Source organism: Paecilomyces variotii (assembly GCF_004022145.1).
Source record: "Paecilomyces variotii strain CBS 101075 chromosome Unknown C8Q69scaffold_9, whole genome shotgun sequence".
NCBI lineage: Eukaryota > Fungi > Ascomycota > Eurotiomycetes > Eurotiales > Thermoascaceae > Paecilomyces > Paecilomyces variotii.
Window position 1 is genome coordinate 967,483 of NW_021167148.1, and position 12,645 is coordinate 980,127.

Genomic DNA, 12,645 nt, shown 5'->3' on the forward strand with positions numbered 1-12,645 from the left:
CTACCCTGTGACTCCTTTGCTTCTTACGGGCTGTTCGAGCCGTCACTTCTGCCTCTTTGAGCCATCTCCTCTCCAGCTGCTGCTAATTTGATATCACCCCTCTTTTGAACAGACACGGCGGAAAGGAAAAGCCCAGGTTAGCTCTCTCCTGCCCTTCCCGAAGGCCGGCTAGCTTCTCGAAGAGCACCACCCCCACCTGGTGCGCGGAACGGAATGCTTACCAGCAATTAATCTGACCTGGGGGGCTCACAAGGTCACAACCGTCTAGGTAAACAAGACGACGATTCTGACACCCCGGCTTGGTGGAGGTTTGCGGGTGCGGGAACCCAGTTGATCCCTATCGATACGCCTCCCGACCCCCCTTCTGATAAACGTGATACACGAGGAAGAACACCAAAAAAGTTACGCCCAGAGACGGACTTGATCCCCAAACAGCATAAGAGCTTGAAGTGTGAGTGGCTTGTCCCTGCGTGATTCCCAATCGCAGTTTGCGTCCCACCCACACTATCGGCGTTCACGCCTTTTGGCCCCGAATCTCCCAGCCACCCCTTACTGGCGCTGGTTTGGATACCGCTAGCTCGCGGACCTGTCAGGTAAGAGGGTGTTGGAGATCAGAACAAAGAGCTTCAAAGCCCTTGTCATTCTTGGAATCGTGCGACTGAGCACACATTCCAGTGCAGGTGGTCAAGCAGAGATTGCCATTATTATTATTGTTTTATTGGCATTATATTGGAGACGATCGATCTCACTAACGTTCTGGTAAATCCTCCTTGCAAATTTCGTCCGCCATTGGATTCTTCATACTCACTGGCCTCGTATACCCTTGCCCTGTCCCTGTCCTGCCTTCGTGGTTGTCCCATCGATCGCATTTGTATGCGCACATTGTGCATCCCTTGAATCAATAGTTTTTCTTCAGCAATACTCGCTGTGCTTCAAACCATTTGAGCTAGCTGACTCACGACGCCATCAGGCGCGAGACTTGCAGAGGATTACTTTTTTTTTGCTGTCGTCCGGATTTATACGGAGTATAACGGCACTTTTGTTTCCAGAACCGCTCTTCTTAGACGTATCATTTGCATTGAACCACCGCCATCGATGAGTGTCATTGTCAACTGGACGCCAGCGCTCGAGTCCCGATATCTCCCAGCAGTATGGAACCCGAGTCCGCAGCGCGACTGCAGAGCTTAAACCATTGTACTGCGTCAAGACTGTATGCGCCATCGCAACCCTGTACTGTCGCCATCCGAGCGAATAAAGAGCGCAGCGTTTCGTCGAAATCATGGGGAGCGACGGAGGAAAAGAAGAAATTTGGAAATACGCTGCGTCATGTCTGGTCGCGTTGCGAAGTACGTGATATGGAAGGATCGTGGTCCACCAATATACCCACCGCCGGCATGGTACGTGCTAATGCTTCTCTACTTCTTAGCGGCCATGGCTGGTCTTGCTTGGTTACGCAGGCCTGGCCGTCGACGCTCTACTTCTCCCCGAACCATACGATACTGACTGAATTAGGGGTTCATCGCAAATCCCTACTCAGGTCTTGACTCGCTCAAGACCGCTGCTTTGCTATCAGAGATCATATTAACAGGACCCGAACCTACGCATGATGGCCAGTCACCTCCGTCTTATGAAGAAGCTATCAGCGATCTACCTCCAGAATATTCTACTATCCCGGTTCTAGCCCGCGCAAAAGTGTCCACACCTGAGCCAGCACCCCCGCATAGAATTCGAGATCATAAGCGGCAGGCTCCTGGGCAGTGCGCTCCCAGTGCATCAATAGATTTCGGAGAGCCGTATGGTGCCCGGGAACACAAAAAGAAGAAGGGTTCTACCGCCAAGAAGACACAGACGAATAAATCCGCAGGATCGGATAACGAAGGTGAAACTAATGCAAATAATGAAGGCCAGGATGGCGGAGATGCTGGTTCTGGCGGCGGGTCAGCCGGAGATGGCAATAATGGCGGTGGTGGTGATGATGGTGGCGACGGCGGCGATGACCCCGGTGATGACTGGACCGATTGGGCTACGGGGGGTAGTAAGAAGAAAAACAAGAAGAAGAAGGCCGAAGAGGAGGAACAAAGAGCGAAGGAAGAAGAAGAGAAGAAAGCAGCCGAGGCCGCAGCCGCTACCTCTGCAGCCAATAATCTTAGCTGGGCCGACGAGACCGAGGCAAATGCCGATGATATATGGGCCGGTTTCACTACCGCCGGCAAGAAAAAGAAGGATAAGAAAGGAACTGTAAGACACCGTCAGACATGGCTGATACGGAGCTATACTGAATCTCTACCATAGGCTGGACTGGCGCCTGCTCCGGCAGCAGACCCGCCTACGAATTCATTTCAGGATGTCAGTCTCGATGACACTACGCCTCAGCTGGATCTGAGTTTTGACGCACCAGGTGGGAAGACCTCAGGGGCTGGGTTCGGTTTTGGCGGCTGGGGTACAGACTGGAACACTGGAAACAAATGGGGCTTCGATAACGCCAACAATGGATCCAAGGGAAATGGGGGCGGCGAAAAAAAGAGTGATAATCCCTGGTCATTGGGTTCAGGCGGAAAAGACAAGAAGGGGTTCGACTTCGGCAATCTCGGAAAGGACAATACTGCTTCTGTGACAAAGAACGAGGAGCAGGATGATTGGGGATTTGCTACTGTCAGCAAGAAAGACAAGAAGAAGAAAAATGGCGCTACGCAGGAGCCTGAACCCGCATCCGTCCAGGAACCAGAGCCTGCTGACGACTGGAATATCTGGGGCACGAAAAAGGACAAGAAGAAAGGCAAAGATGCTACCGAGGAGCCTGCAAAAAAGCCAGATCCCCCGCCGGCAGAGCCTGAACCTGCAGCCGACGACATTTGGGCAGTATGGGGAAAGAAAGATAAAAAGAAGGGAAAGGCTGCCGAAGAACCGCCAAAGGAGCCAGACCCTCCTGCTCCGCCAGAACCTGAGCCGATCCCGGATGCCTGGGGAACCTCAATCAGTAAGAAGGACAAGAAAAAGAAAGGCCTCTTGAAGGAAGACCCAGTGCCGGAGTCCAAGCTTAAGGAAGCATCAAATGACAATATCTGGTCGGCTTTGGGGACGTCCAAGAACAAGACAGAGACTGCTGATGATAATGCATGGAGCAGGGCCACGTTAGCCAAGAAGAAAGACGACAAGAATTCTTTTGAAGACCCGGTCCCAGCGCCTGAGCCTCCGCCAGCAGTGGCTGAAAATAAGGATGCAGAAGATGGCTGGGGAGGTTGGGGAATTTCAACAAAGAAGGACAAGAAGAAGAAGGGAGCGGTAGCAGAGCCACCACCCGCACCGCCGGCTCCGGAGCCTGCAGCAGCAGATGACTGGAGTATCTGGGGTACTGCAAAGAGCAGTAAAAAGGGTAAGAAAGACAAAGTTGTGGAACCAGAGCCAGCACCCGAACCTGAACCTCAACCTGAACCCGAGCCTGAGCCAAGTCCTACAGTAACTTGGGATCCGCTCTATGAGAATTGGGCCACTTTATCAGGAAAGGAGCAGAAGAAGAGAGAAAAGCAACTCAAAGCAAAGGGTCTTCCTATACCGGAGAAGGATATTCCTATTCCGACAAAACCTGAACCTGAGCCTGAGCCAGCGCCCGAATCAGAACTTAAACCTGAACCTGAGCCGGAGCCTGAGCCTGAGCTGGAACCTGCAGTAACTTGGGATCCACTCTATGAGAATTGGGCTACTTTATCCGGCAAAGAGCAAAAGAGAAGAGAAAAACAGCTCAAGGAAAAGGGTCTTCCTATACCAGGGAAGGATATTCTTTCTATTCCAACTAAGCCTGAGCCAGAGCCAGAGCCAGAGCCAGCACCTGAATTAGAACCTGAACCAGAGCCGGAGCCGAAGCCGGAACCTGCAGCGCCTTGGGATCCACTCTATGAGAATTGGGCCACTCTATCAGGCAAAGAGCAAAAGAGAAGAGAAAAACAGCTTAAAGAAAAGGGTCTTCCTATACCAGGGAAGGATATTCTTTCTATTCCAACTAAGCCAGAGCCAGAGCCAGAGCTAGAGCCAGAGCCAGAGCCAGCACCTGAATTGGAACCTGAACCAGAGCCGGAGTCGAAGCCGGAACCTGCAGCGCCTTGGGATCCGCTCTATGAGAATTGGGCTACTTTATCAGGTAAAGAGCAAAAGAGAAGAGAAAAGCAGCTCAAAGCAAAGGGCCTTCTTGTACCAGGGAAGGGTATTCCTGTTCCAACTAAGCCAGAGCCGGAGCCTGAGCCTGAGCCTGAACCTGAACCTAGGTCTGAGCCTGAGCCAGAGCCAGCACGCGAACCAGAACCAGAACCTGAGCCTGAGCCTGAGCCAGAACCACAACTAGAGGCTAAACCTGCGGCGCCTTGGGATCCGCTTTACGAGAATTGGGCCACTCTATCTAGTAAAGAGCAAAAGAGAAGAGAAAAGCAGCTCAAAGCAAAGGGCCTTCTTGTACCAGGGAAGGGTATTCCTGTTCCAACTAAGCCAGAGCCGGAGCCGGAGCCAGAGCCAGAGCCAGAGCCAGCACGCGAACCGGAACCAGAACCTGAGCCTGAGCCGGAACCTGAGCCCAAGCTAGAGGCTCACCCGCAGGATCCGCTTTACGAGAATTGGGCTACTTTATCAGGTAAAGAGCAGAAGAAAAGAGAGAAGCAGCTCAAAGCAAAAGGCCTTCCTATACCAGGGAAGGACATTCCTATTCTAACTGAGCCTGACCCTGAGCCAGAACCTCAGCTAGAACTAGAGCCAGAACCTGAGCGCGAACCTGAGCCTAAGCCAGAGGCTCAACTGCAGGATCCGCTCTACGAGAATTGGGCTACTTTATCAGGCAAAGAGCAGAAGAAAAGAGAGAAGCAGCTCAAAGCAAAAGGCCTTCCTATACCAGGGAAGGACATTCCCGTTCTAACTGAGTCTGTAGCGGAACCTGAACCTGTCGTTGAACCCGCCCCTGAACCTATTGTGGAACAACCTCCCGAAGAGGATTGGGGAATCTGGGGAACCGCAAAGGAAAAGAAGAAGAGCAAAAAGAGCAAAGCTATAGAAGAGCCTCCACCTCCGGCACCTACTCCTCCTGCTCAAGGCCTCACCCCCGAGCCAGACCCAGCTTCTGCTCTAGATGCTATCGCTGATGATGACCCGTGGGCAGGGTTCAGTACAAAAACGAAGGGCACTAAGAAGGGTACACTAACTAAGACGAAGGTCGATGATAGCAAGCTGCTAAAGACTAAGAGCAAAGAGAAGGAGCCAGTCGAAGAGTCTAAACCAGAGCCGGCTGTGGCAGATACTCCAGCTAAAGCGGTCAGGAGTTTCTGGGGAAGTCTAGGCACAAGCACAACGACTAAGTCAAAATTGAGCAAGTCGAAAGAAGAGAAACCCAAGGACCCTGAACCCGAACCTAAAGCCGATCTACTGGACCTTACGGAAGAGTCACCCAAGAAAAGTAGCAAGTCCGAGATCAAAGCTGGTGATGCCGGCAAGAAGTCTCACGGTATCGATGATCTCCTGATTGATGTAGGGGGTGGAGAGGCGCCTACCGCGGCTGCGGATGATGCAGCCGCGACAGCCGCGCCGCCAGCGAAGACTGCGTCCGCATCGAAGACCAAGACAACTGGCAAGCTCTCAGTCGCCGAACGCATCAAGGCCCTTGAGCCGGCCAAGAAGGATAAGGAGAAGGAGAGGGAAGAAGAGAAGGAAAAAGAGAAGCAAGAAGAGAAGGCGAAAGAGGCTGTTGAGCCTACGGTGGAGCCTCCACCTAAAAAGGCAACTACTTTATCCAAGTCAAAGTCGACCAAGACTTCTTCATCCAAAAAAGAAACAGCAATACCTCCTCCTGCTCCCGAGCCTGTTGAGAGGAAGGAAAAATCGCACGACTCTATTCCAGGCAGTTTCCCGGACGGCCCGGACGACGAAGCCCCGGAGCCGCCAGCTGCTCCAGAACCTGCTCCAGAACCTGCTCCAGAACCTGCTCCAGAACCTGCTCCAGAGCAAGTATCCAAGAAAACCAAGAAGAGCTCTGAGCCCAAGAAAGAGCCATCACCTGTGATAGACGAGCCTACACCCGTTGAGGCACCACCAGCACCAGCCCCGGAAGAGGAACCTGGTGCACCCCCAACTCCGCCTCCTGAATCTGCTCATGCGAAGCATCCTAGAAGGGAACGCACGAAAGTAGAACGTACGGCAGGTGCTTCCTCGTGGGGCTTCTGGGCTGCTGCTCCACCAAAGAAGCCATCTAAGAGAGACAGTAGACCGAAAGAAGAAATCGACATCCCACGGACAAAGGAGCGATCTCCACCTGCTCTGGCTAGGTCTAAGTCCGATGCGACCAGGCGTCATCGACACCGTGTATCGGAAAACGAAGGCGAGAGATCGTCCACTTCTGACAGAGAGAGGAAAGCAGAGGCGAAGTCTTCCCGCCAGAATCGCGGTATGGGACTCTCCAATTTTCTCCTTGGCAACGCGCCTCCTCCTCCTTCCAGAACCAAGTCTGGTCGACGGGCTGGCGGTTCTGCCTCGAGACCGACTTCAAGGCGTCCATCTGTCGACGTTGAGGACTCTGGACTCCTATCACCGCCTCCTGATGAAAGACGAGAAATGCCTGATAAAGCAGCGAAAATGATGGGGATTAGTTCATCTAAGCGCAACAGAGAAGGTAGACGGTCAGAAAAAAGAAAATCAGGTAAGGATTCTGCAATGATATCTCCCGAATGCCCTTCTCACGCTTTCCTTCTAGCGCCCGATCCTTATACCTTAGACGAGGATGATATTGTAATGGTCAACGGAGATGAATATGATATATCCTCGAAGGAGGCCTCAAGAGCCAAAAGGAGAAGTAGGTCCAAAAGAGAGGTAAGTGAGCCAGTTCTACTGAAATCAACTATCTGTTACGAGAGCTTTCTTTCTAGGAGCTGGTCTAACTTCGGAACTTTGCAGGCGAAAACAAGGGATGCGGATGTTCAAGATGATATCGTCATGGTTGACGCGCCTCAGGGGCCAGAAGTATTCTCTGGGCCTGATGATCTTGCCTTTGTCGAAGCTCCGCCAAAGGAGCGACACCATAGACGGTCTAGCAATGCACCTAAGAAGCCAGAAGGCGGTGGATTCATGGCGCTTCTTGGATCGCTGCGGAAGCCTTCGAGACCGGATCCTCCAGAACGTCGCAGGTCCCGGTCGTATCGTGACGATGATGCCAAACACATGACGGATGTTGAGAGGGAAGAAGCCCGACGTATTAGACGAGAGGATAGGAAAAGGAGACGATCAACGAGACCAGAGACTGATGTGGAAGGCTTTATGACCGATGCAGCTCCGCCCGGTGGTGCAGATACCGAACCTGAAGATACAGAGGCGCGGAGAGCCGAACGCAGAGCAAAACGCTCTTCACGGCACGCTGCTGAACTCAGAGAAGCTGAAGAGCGCCGGATTAGGAGGCGAGAGGAAAAAGAGGCCCGTGAGAAGCGTGCCCGCGAGGAAGAGGAAAGGGAAGAAGAAAGGAGACGTGAAGAAAAAAGAGCCCGTAGAGCTGCTCGGGAGGAACGCCGGGCCCGGGAGGAGCAGGAAGCTAGAGAAACAGAAGCCCGCGCTGAAGCCAGAGCGACAGAACGACGCGAACGACGACGCACAAGAGAGGTAGAAGAAATGAACGGGGGCTCCAGACACCGGTCCAAATCTGGTCGACGACGCTCTCACGCGCCGGAGGAGGACTATGCTGGTGAACGACACCATCAACCTGGCCGATCGAGACGTCGAAGACCAACTGCACCAGACCCGGCAGAGTTCCACCCTGTTATGTCTGGCGGTAAAGATAAAACGTCGTCTTGGGTCCATTCGCAAGCCACAGATCCTCCCGAGCCACCTCCACTTGTAGCCACTGTGATTGATGTACCGACAGGCCCTGATGCTCAAAACGGCCACTCTCTGTCTTCGGATGAGGAGGCTCGTCGGGAAATGCGTCGTTTGGCTCGTCGACGCGCCAAATATCCGGGACTCACCGATGATGAGATTGCAGAACGACGTGCTCGACGTCGAGAAGCACGCAGGGGCGACCGCGACGGTATCAAGAGCAGCTCAGGAAGCGGCGACTACGAACGCGAGCGTTGGAGCAGAGCATACGACAGCCGGCATGCACCTCCCGCCAGTGGAACGAAAAGAACAAGCTGGCTGAAGCGACTCACTACGCTGTGAAGTTGCATAGTGAGATACCGAAAGTATCTTGAAGCGGGTTTCTGTTCAGTCCTTTCTTCCAACCAACCCCCCATGGTAGCTGCGCTATGGACCGCTCATGTTACGATTGATATGATGAAATGAAAACATTCGAATGCCTAACGTCTAAATGATTGTCACGATGTTTATGCCCCTATTTATGTGGTTTTTGCGTCTGCGTCATGTCCTGCTGCTGGCAACTATATGCATCCTGGCGTTACGTCACACGCCAAAAAAAAAAAGGAATAAGCGATAAATTCGGCTTCCAAGCCGTATTGACTCGCACGGTATTGTTATAGCTTCTTGTTTTGTTTTAGCTAAATTCGGTTTGTTCCATTCAGCAATTATCCCAAGGCACCGCTCAGAAAGATCTTGTATCCCATACGGGGCAGCGGGAGAGTTTAAGATTGTGGGAGTATAAATCCCTGGAACATTGTACATTTTGGAATTCAGAAACAGTTTCAGGGCTTTGTACGTTTAGTCTCAAGTTCACCACCAGATGAAAAAATAATCAATCTATATTCCTATCGGAAGATATACATTCGAACAAGCATAACCCTGTCCAGACACTATGCAGTGCAGACCGTAACTTTTTCTTCTTTAACCCGGTCTCCCGTACCTAGTGAACATCGTCAGGAATTCTCAGAAACAGAAGAACTTAGCTATCCAACATATTCGCCTGTCGCGCAGATTTCACAGAAAGTTAAAAATAGATGTATCAGAAATATTGCTCTAGCAGATGGCCACCCAGAAAAGACCGAAAAAAGGGAAAATACCCAGCTCCCATGAGAAATCATACAATCTTCGACAAGTCCTCATAGTTATAGAAAAGATATCATGAGACTTGGAAACATGACGGAAAGCAAAATCAAGTCACAACTCCGTCATTAAAAGGAATCTTCTTTTCTGCCAGCGGCAGTCTGTCAAAAAAAAGGTAGTATAAAAAAGGATCAGATCACAGCTTCTCCTTCCTCACTCTTCAAGCCCAGCTTGCCTCTCGCGGTATCCTTTTCCTTTCGGCGGTTTTCGAGATAGAATCGACCGCCCTCATAGGCGCCCAGGTAAAGACCAAGGCCGACGGCCGTCCAGCATGCGCGAATAGCACCACCCTTAAAAAGACCCTTGATGCCTTCCTCGAGCCAGATTTCTCGTCCAACAGCCCAGGCGCCACGGCTTCGATTCTGTCGAACGGCTGCACGTCGCTGTTCCTCACTATCACCGGCTGAGAGCATGATTCGAGTCTTGATCACATCAATTGGCGTCGTGACCACCGCCGCTACACTTCCTGCCAACCCAGCCGCAACGGACGTGATGCCCGCGCGTTCAATCAGCAGATCATTCGCGCTGGACGTGGCACTTTGACCTTTCCGCTCCCGTCTCCATTCAATCATGTGCGTGCGCAAGTACTCGAACATAGGGAACTGCAGACCCGTAAAAGGCAGATTACGCGCAATCAGCGCCGTGTATCCACTCCACAACCGGAAGGGATTTCGTCGGAACTTGGACAGGACTTGGAGCGTGGTGCTCTGGCTCCAACTTGACGGACCACGGGCCCCGACCATCTGCGCATTCTGCTTCAGCACCTCGGCGGGTGTGAGGATGAAGCAGGAGACGAGCTCCGCAGAGGAAGATGCGATAGCGTGGACGACGGGTGTAGGAAGGGAGTGGGTGAAGGGTAGGATGTTAGTTTTGGAGGAGTCGGGGTTGGATTTGGAGGATGCGTTTAATGCGTATTTGATTCCTTCGTAGGTGGTGAAGAATGCGCCGGCTGTTTTTTGAAGGTAGAAATCGTTAGCGTATATGTCCCATTTGGTCGAAAACGTAGCTGCAGTTTTCTGCTTTTCTTTTCTTCTAGTGACAACACAACATAATCATTGCTCAATGGACCCGGAGACGAAACGAAACAGCCCTAGAACAGGCCTCAATTGCGCAAGTGGCAATTCTCAAACAACGCTCTCACAACAAATTTCCTCTCTATTCAGAAAACACGCAACTTACAAGACGGTATTGTCGCGAGCACAACGCTCCATATCCCCTGATACAACCCACGGAAGAGCACGGCTCGGTTTATCGCCCCCGTAGCGGTGTTCTTGTAAAGGCGCTCATAATGAGGCGACTGAATTCGAGTCTTGAGGGTATCAAGCGGATAAACGAGGAGATCGACCGTAAATGCTGCAAAGGCTCCAGCCTATATTTCAAAAAAAAACAAAAGTCATCAGCATGTCTGTTCTGTTCTGTTCTTCAACTAGCTAGCTATCATGTTCGGCACGCGAGAAAAAACTTGCGTGTTACGATGGATAAAAGCGGTGGAGGGGAGCGACGTACAACCCAGATATCGGTATTGGTGTTATACATCTGAGCTAGCGAGGAAGTAATTGGAGCTCGAGAAGAGATAAAATCGCCCTTTGTGTTCGAGGTAAATCCGTCTAGCAGAGAAGTTGGGAGGAAATGACGATGACGCTGTGAGAGAAGAGCGGGAATCTATCTTATCTGATGATCTGATAAAAACCGCCGAACTGTGGACGTCACTGACTTGTTTCGCGCCGATTTTCGGAACCTACGTATGGTCACGTGGTTTAGGGCTTAGGGTTTTCGTCGTATCAGATCGTTGGAAACGGCCGAGTTTATGCCGCGCGATGTTCGAGGCAGTTCGATGTACAGTAACTACATAATACCATACTTTATGCTGACTGTTGCTTGCCACCTTTGGGTGAGTGGAATACAGGAATTGAGGAAGAGCTACGGTGTATGACGAAACTAGAAAATTTTTGAAAAAGAAGATGTATGATGCTCTTGAATCGTATCCCGTGAGGTGGTTCGTCACTGGAATAAGCAAACAGGAGAAATGGCCATCTCTATATTAAATAGCCAGATACACATTTTCCCTCCCTACGCCGATATGGTCATGCAAGGCCCACAAAATCACCAGGTCGAGATAAAACAAAAAAAGACCGCGAGAAACGCCAATCAGTTGGCCGTCTCGCCAGGAAGCAGGTTGCCCTTGACGGCAAACATCTTACCGGTCGTCGACGACACGAAGCCATCGATCTGGCGCGAGTACTGCTCCACCTGTCGGGTGTTCAGCATGCTCTCCAGCCGGCTAGGCTCCTGAGGCAGCTTGAACAGTCGCTGCCACTCGTCCTCGGGAAGCAGGGGCTGCTTGAGCGCCGCACGGCTGGCGTTCTCCTGCTTGCGCTTCGCCTGCCACTGAGCGATCTTCTGCTGCTCACGGGCCAGCGAGCGCTGGTAGTACTGGAAGTTGTTGTTCTCGGTGTGGTGGGTCTCGATGCTGTCCAGGAGCAGGTCGCAGTTCTTCTCCAAGAACGGGTCGATGCTCAGAGTCAGGTTGTCGAAGTTGGGGCTCAGAGGAGTGGAAGACGCCAGCGGTCCAGTCTTCAGAGCAGCGAGCGATGGCGGGAAGTCCAGAGGCTGCGAGGGCGGAGGCGAAGGCAGCTGGTGGAGGAAGGAGGTGAGGAGGTGAGAGTTGTGGATGGTCACGGGGAGTTCAACGAAGATTTGCTGGTAGGTCAAGTTCGACTTCTGGAGCCTATAAAGCCATAGATTGTAAGCATTTTGTCCCGCAGATATAGAAAGAAAGAAAAGAGAAAATAGGAAGCCATACTGCTCAGCGGTGAACTTGTTCTCCTTGAACGCAGTCATAAACTGCGGCGACAGACGGAACGCCCGCAGGCTCAGGGCGCCCTGAGAGCTACGGCTGACATCATGGACGAGCGCAACTGTCCTCTCGTTCAGTTCCTTCTGGTAGAAGTACTGGTTCTCGATAACGTTCATGTTGACGAAGTTGCCCATGTTGGCGCTCGTGTACCATCCGACGTTGTTCGCATCGATGTTCACCTCCCGCAACATCCGGATCATCTCATTCTGGTAGGCGACATTGGCCTTTGCTCGCGGAGCGGCCGCTGCAGGGTTGGGCGTGGTGTTGTCAAAGTGCGATTCCGGTGGCACCTCGACGACGGGGAAAGGGAAAGAGTTGGTGACCTCCAGGATGCCGTCAACATCCATACCAACGATCGAACCGGTCGCCGCTGTCGGGAAAGTCTGAGAGGAGTGCTTGATGATTTTCATGACCACCTATACGTGGGGTATCAGTATCTCTTTGCGGATCGGAGGGGATATATTTCGAGGGCCATACCAGCGCGTCCACCTGGACGGCGGTGAGGGGGACTTCTTTCCTGGAAACTGTTAGCATGATTCCAGATCTTGAACAAGGGACATCACTTACTCAGCCATGATGGATATAATAGTCCCGATACGGCTTGAGGACGAGGTGGACGAGGTGCTCTGTCTTTGTCGCTCTTGTCGCTGTCACTACTGGTTTGTGTGGGCATTCTGCACAATTTCACTGGCGCTAGTTCTGTGTTGGGTTTAGCGCGCCAAGGAGAATAAAAATCCCAGCGGCTGACAGTTGACGGACAAGAAGATTGTATATGTATT

At 52.0% G+C, this 12,645-nt stretch overlaps 3 protein-coding genes across 3 annotated transcripts; 1 reads left to right on the forward strand and 2 right to left on the reverse strand.

Moving 5' to 3' along the window:
* Positions 1 to 924: 924 nt before the first annotated feature.
* C8Q69DRAFT_333623 (hypothetical protein) lies at positions 925 to 8,292 on the forward strand. The gene is made up of 5 exons (XM_028627503.1): positions 925 to 1,397; positions 1,513 to 2,238; positions 2,293 to 6,667; positions 6,722 to 6,837; positions 6,922 to 8,292. Exons 1-5 carry the CDS (start codon positions 1,152 to 1,154, stop codon positions 8,170 to 8,172), a joined length of 6,714 nt encoding a protein of 2,237 aa, XP_028483371.1. The 5' UTR covers positions 925 to 1,151; the 3' UTR covers positions 8,173 to 8,292.
* Positions 8,293 to 8,716: 424 nt separating this feature from the next.
* Positions 8,717 to 10,725, reverse strand: C8Q69DRAFT_420914 (putative mitochondrial carrier protein). Its single transcript, XM_028628391.1, has 3 exons — positions 10,516 to 10,725; positions 10,189 to 10,378; positions 8,717 to 9,958 (listed from the first exon to the last, which is right to left on the reverse strand). The coding sequence occupies exons 1-3, from the start codon at positions 10,543 to 10,545 to the stop codon at positions 9,141 to 9,143; spliced, it is 1,038 nt and encodes a 345-aa protein (XP_028483372.1). The 5' UTR covers positions 10,546 to 10,725; the 3' UTR covers positions 8,717 to 9,140.
* Positions 10,726 to 10,828: 103 nt separating this feature from the next.
* Positions 10,829 to 12,636, reverse strand: C8Q69DRAFT_333643 (eukaryotic translation initiation factor 3 subunit H). The gene is made up of 2 exons (XM_028627505.1): positions 11,813 to 12,636; positions 10,829 to 11,737 (listed from the first exon to the last, which is right to left on the reverse strand). Exons 1-2 carry the CDS (start codon positions 12,274 to 12,276, stop codon positions 11,158 to 11,160), a joined length of 1,044 nt encoding a protein of 347 aa, XP_028483373.1. The 5' UTR covers positions 12,277 to 12,636; the 3' UTR covers positions 10,829 to 11,157.
* Between the last annotated feature and the right edge of the window lie 9 nt (positions 12,637 to 12,645).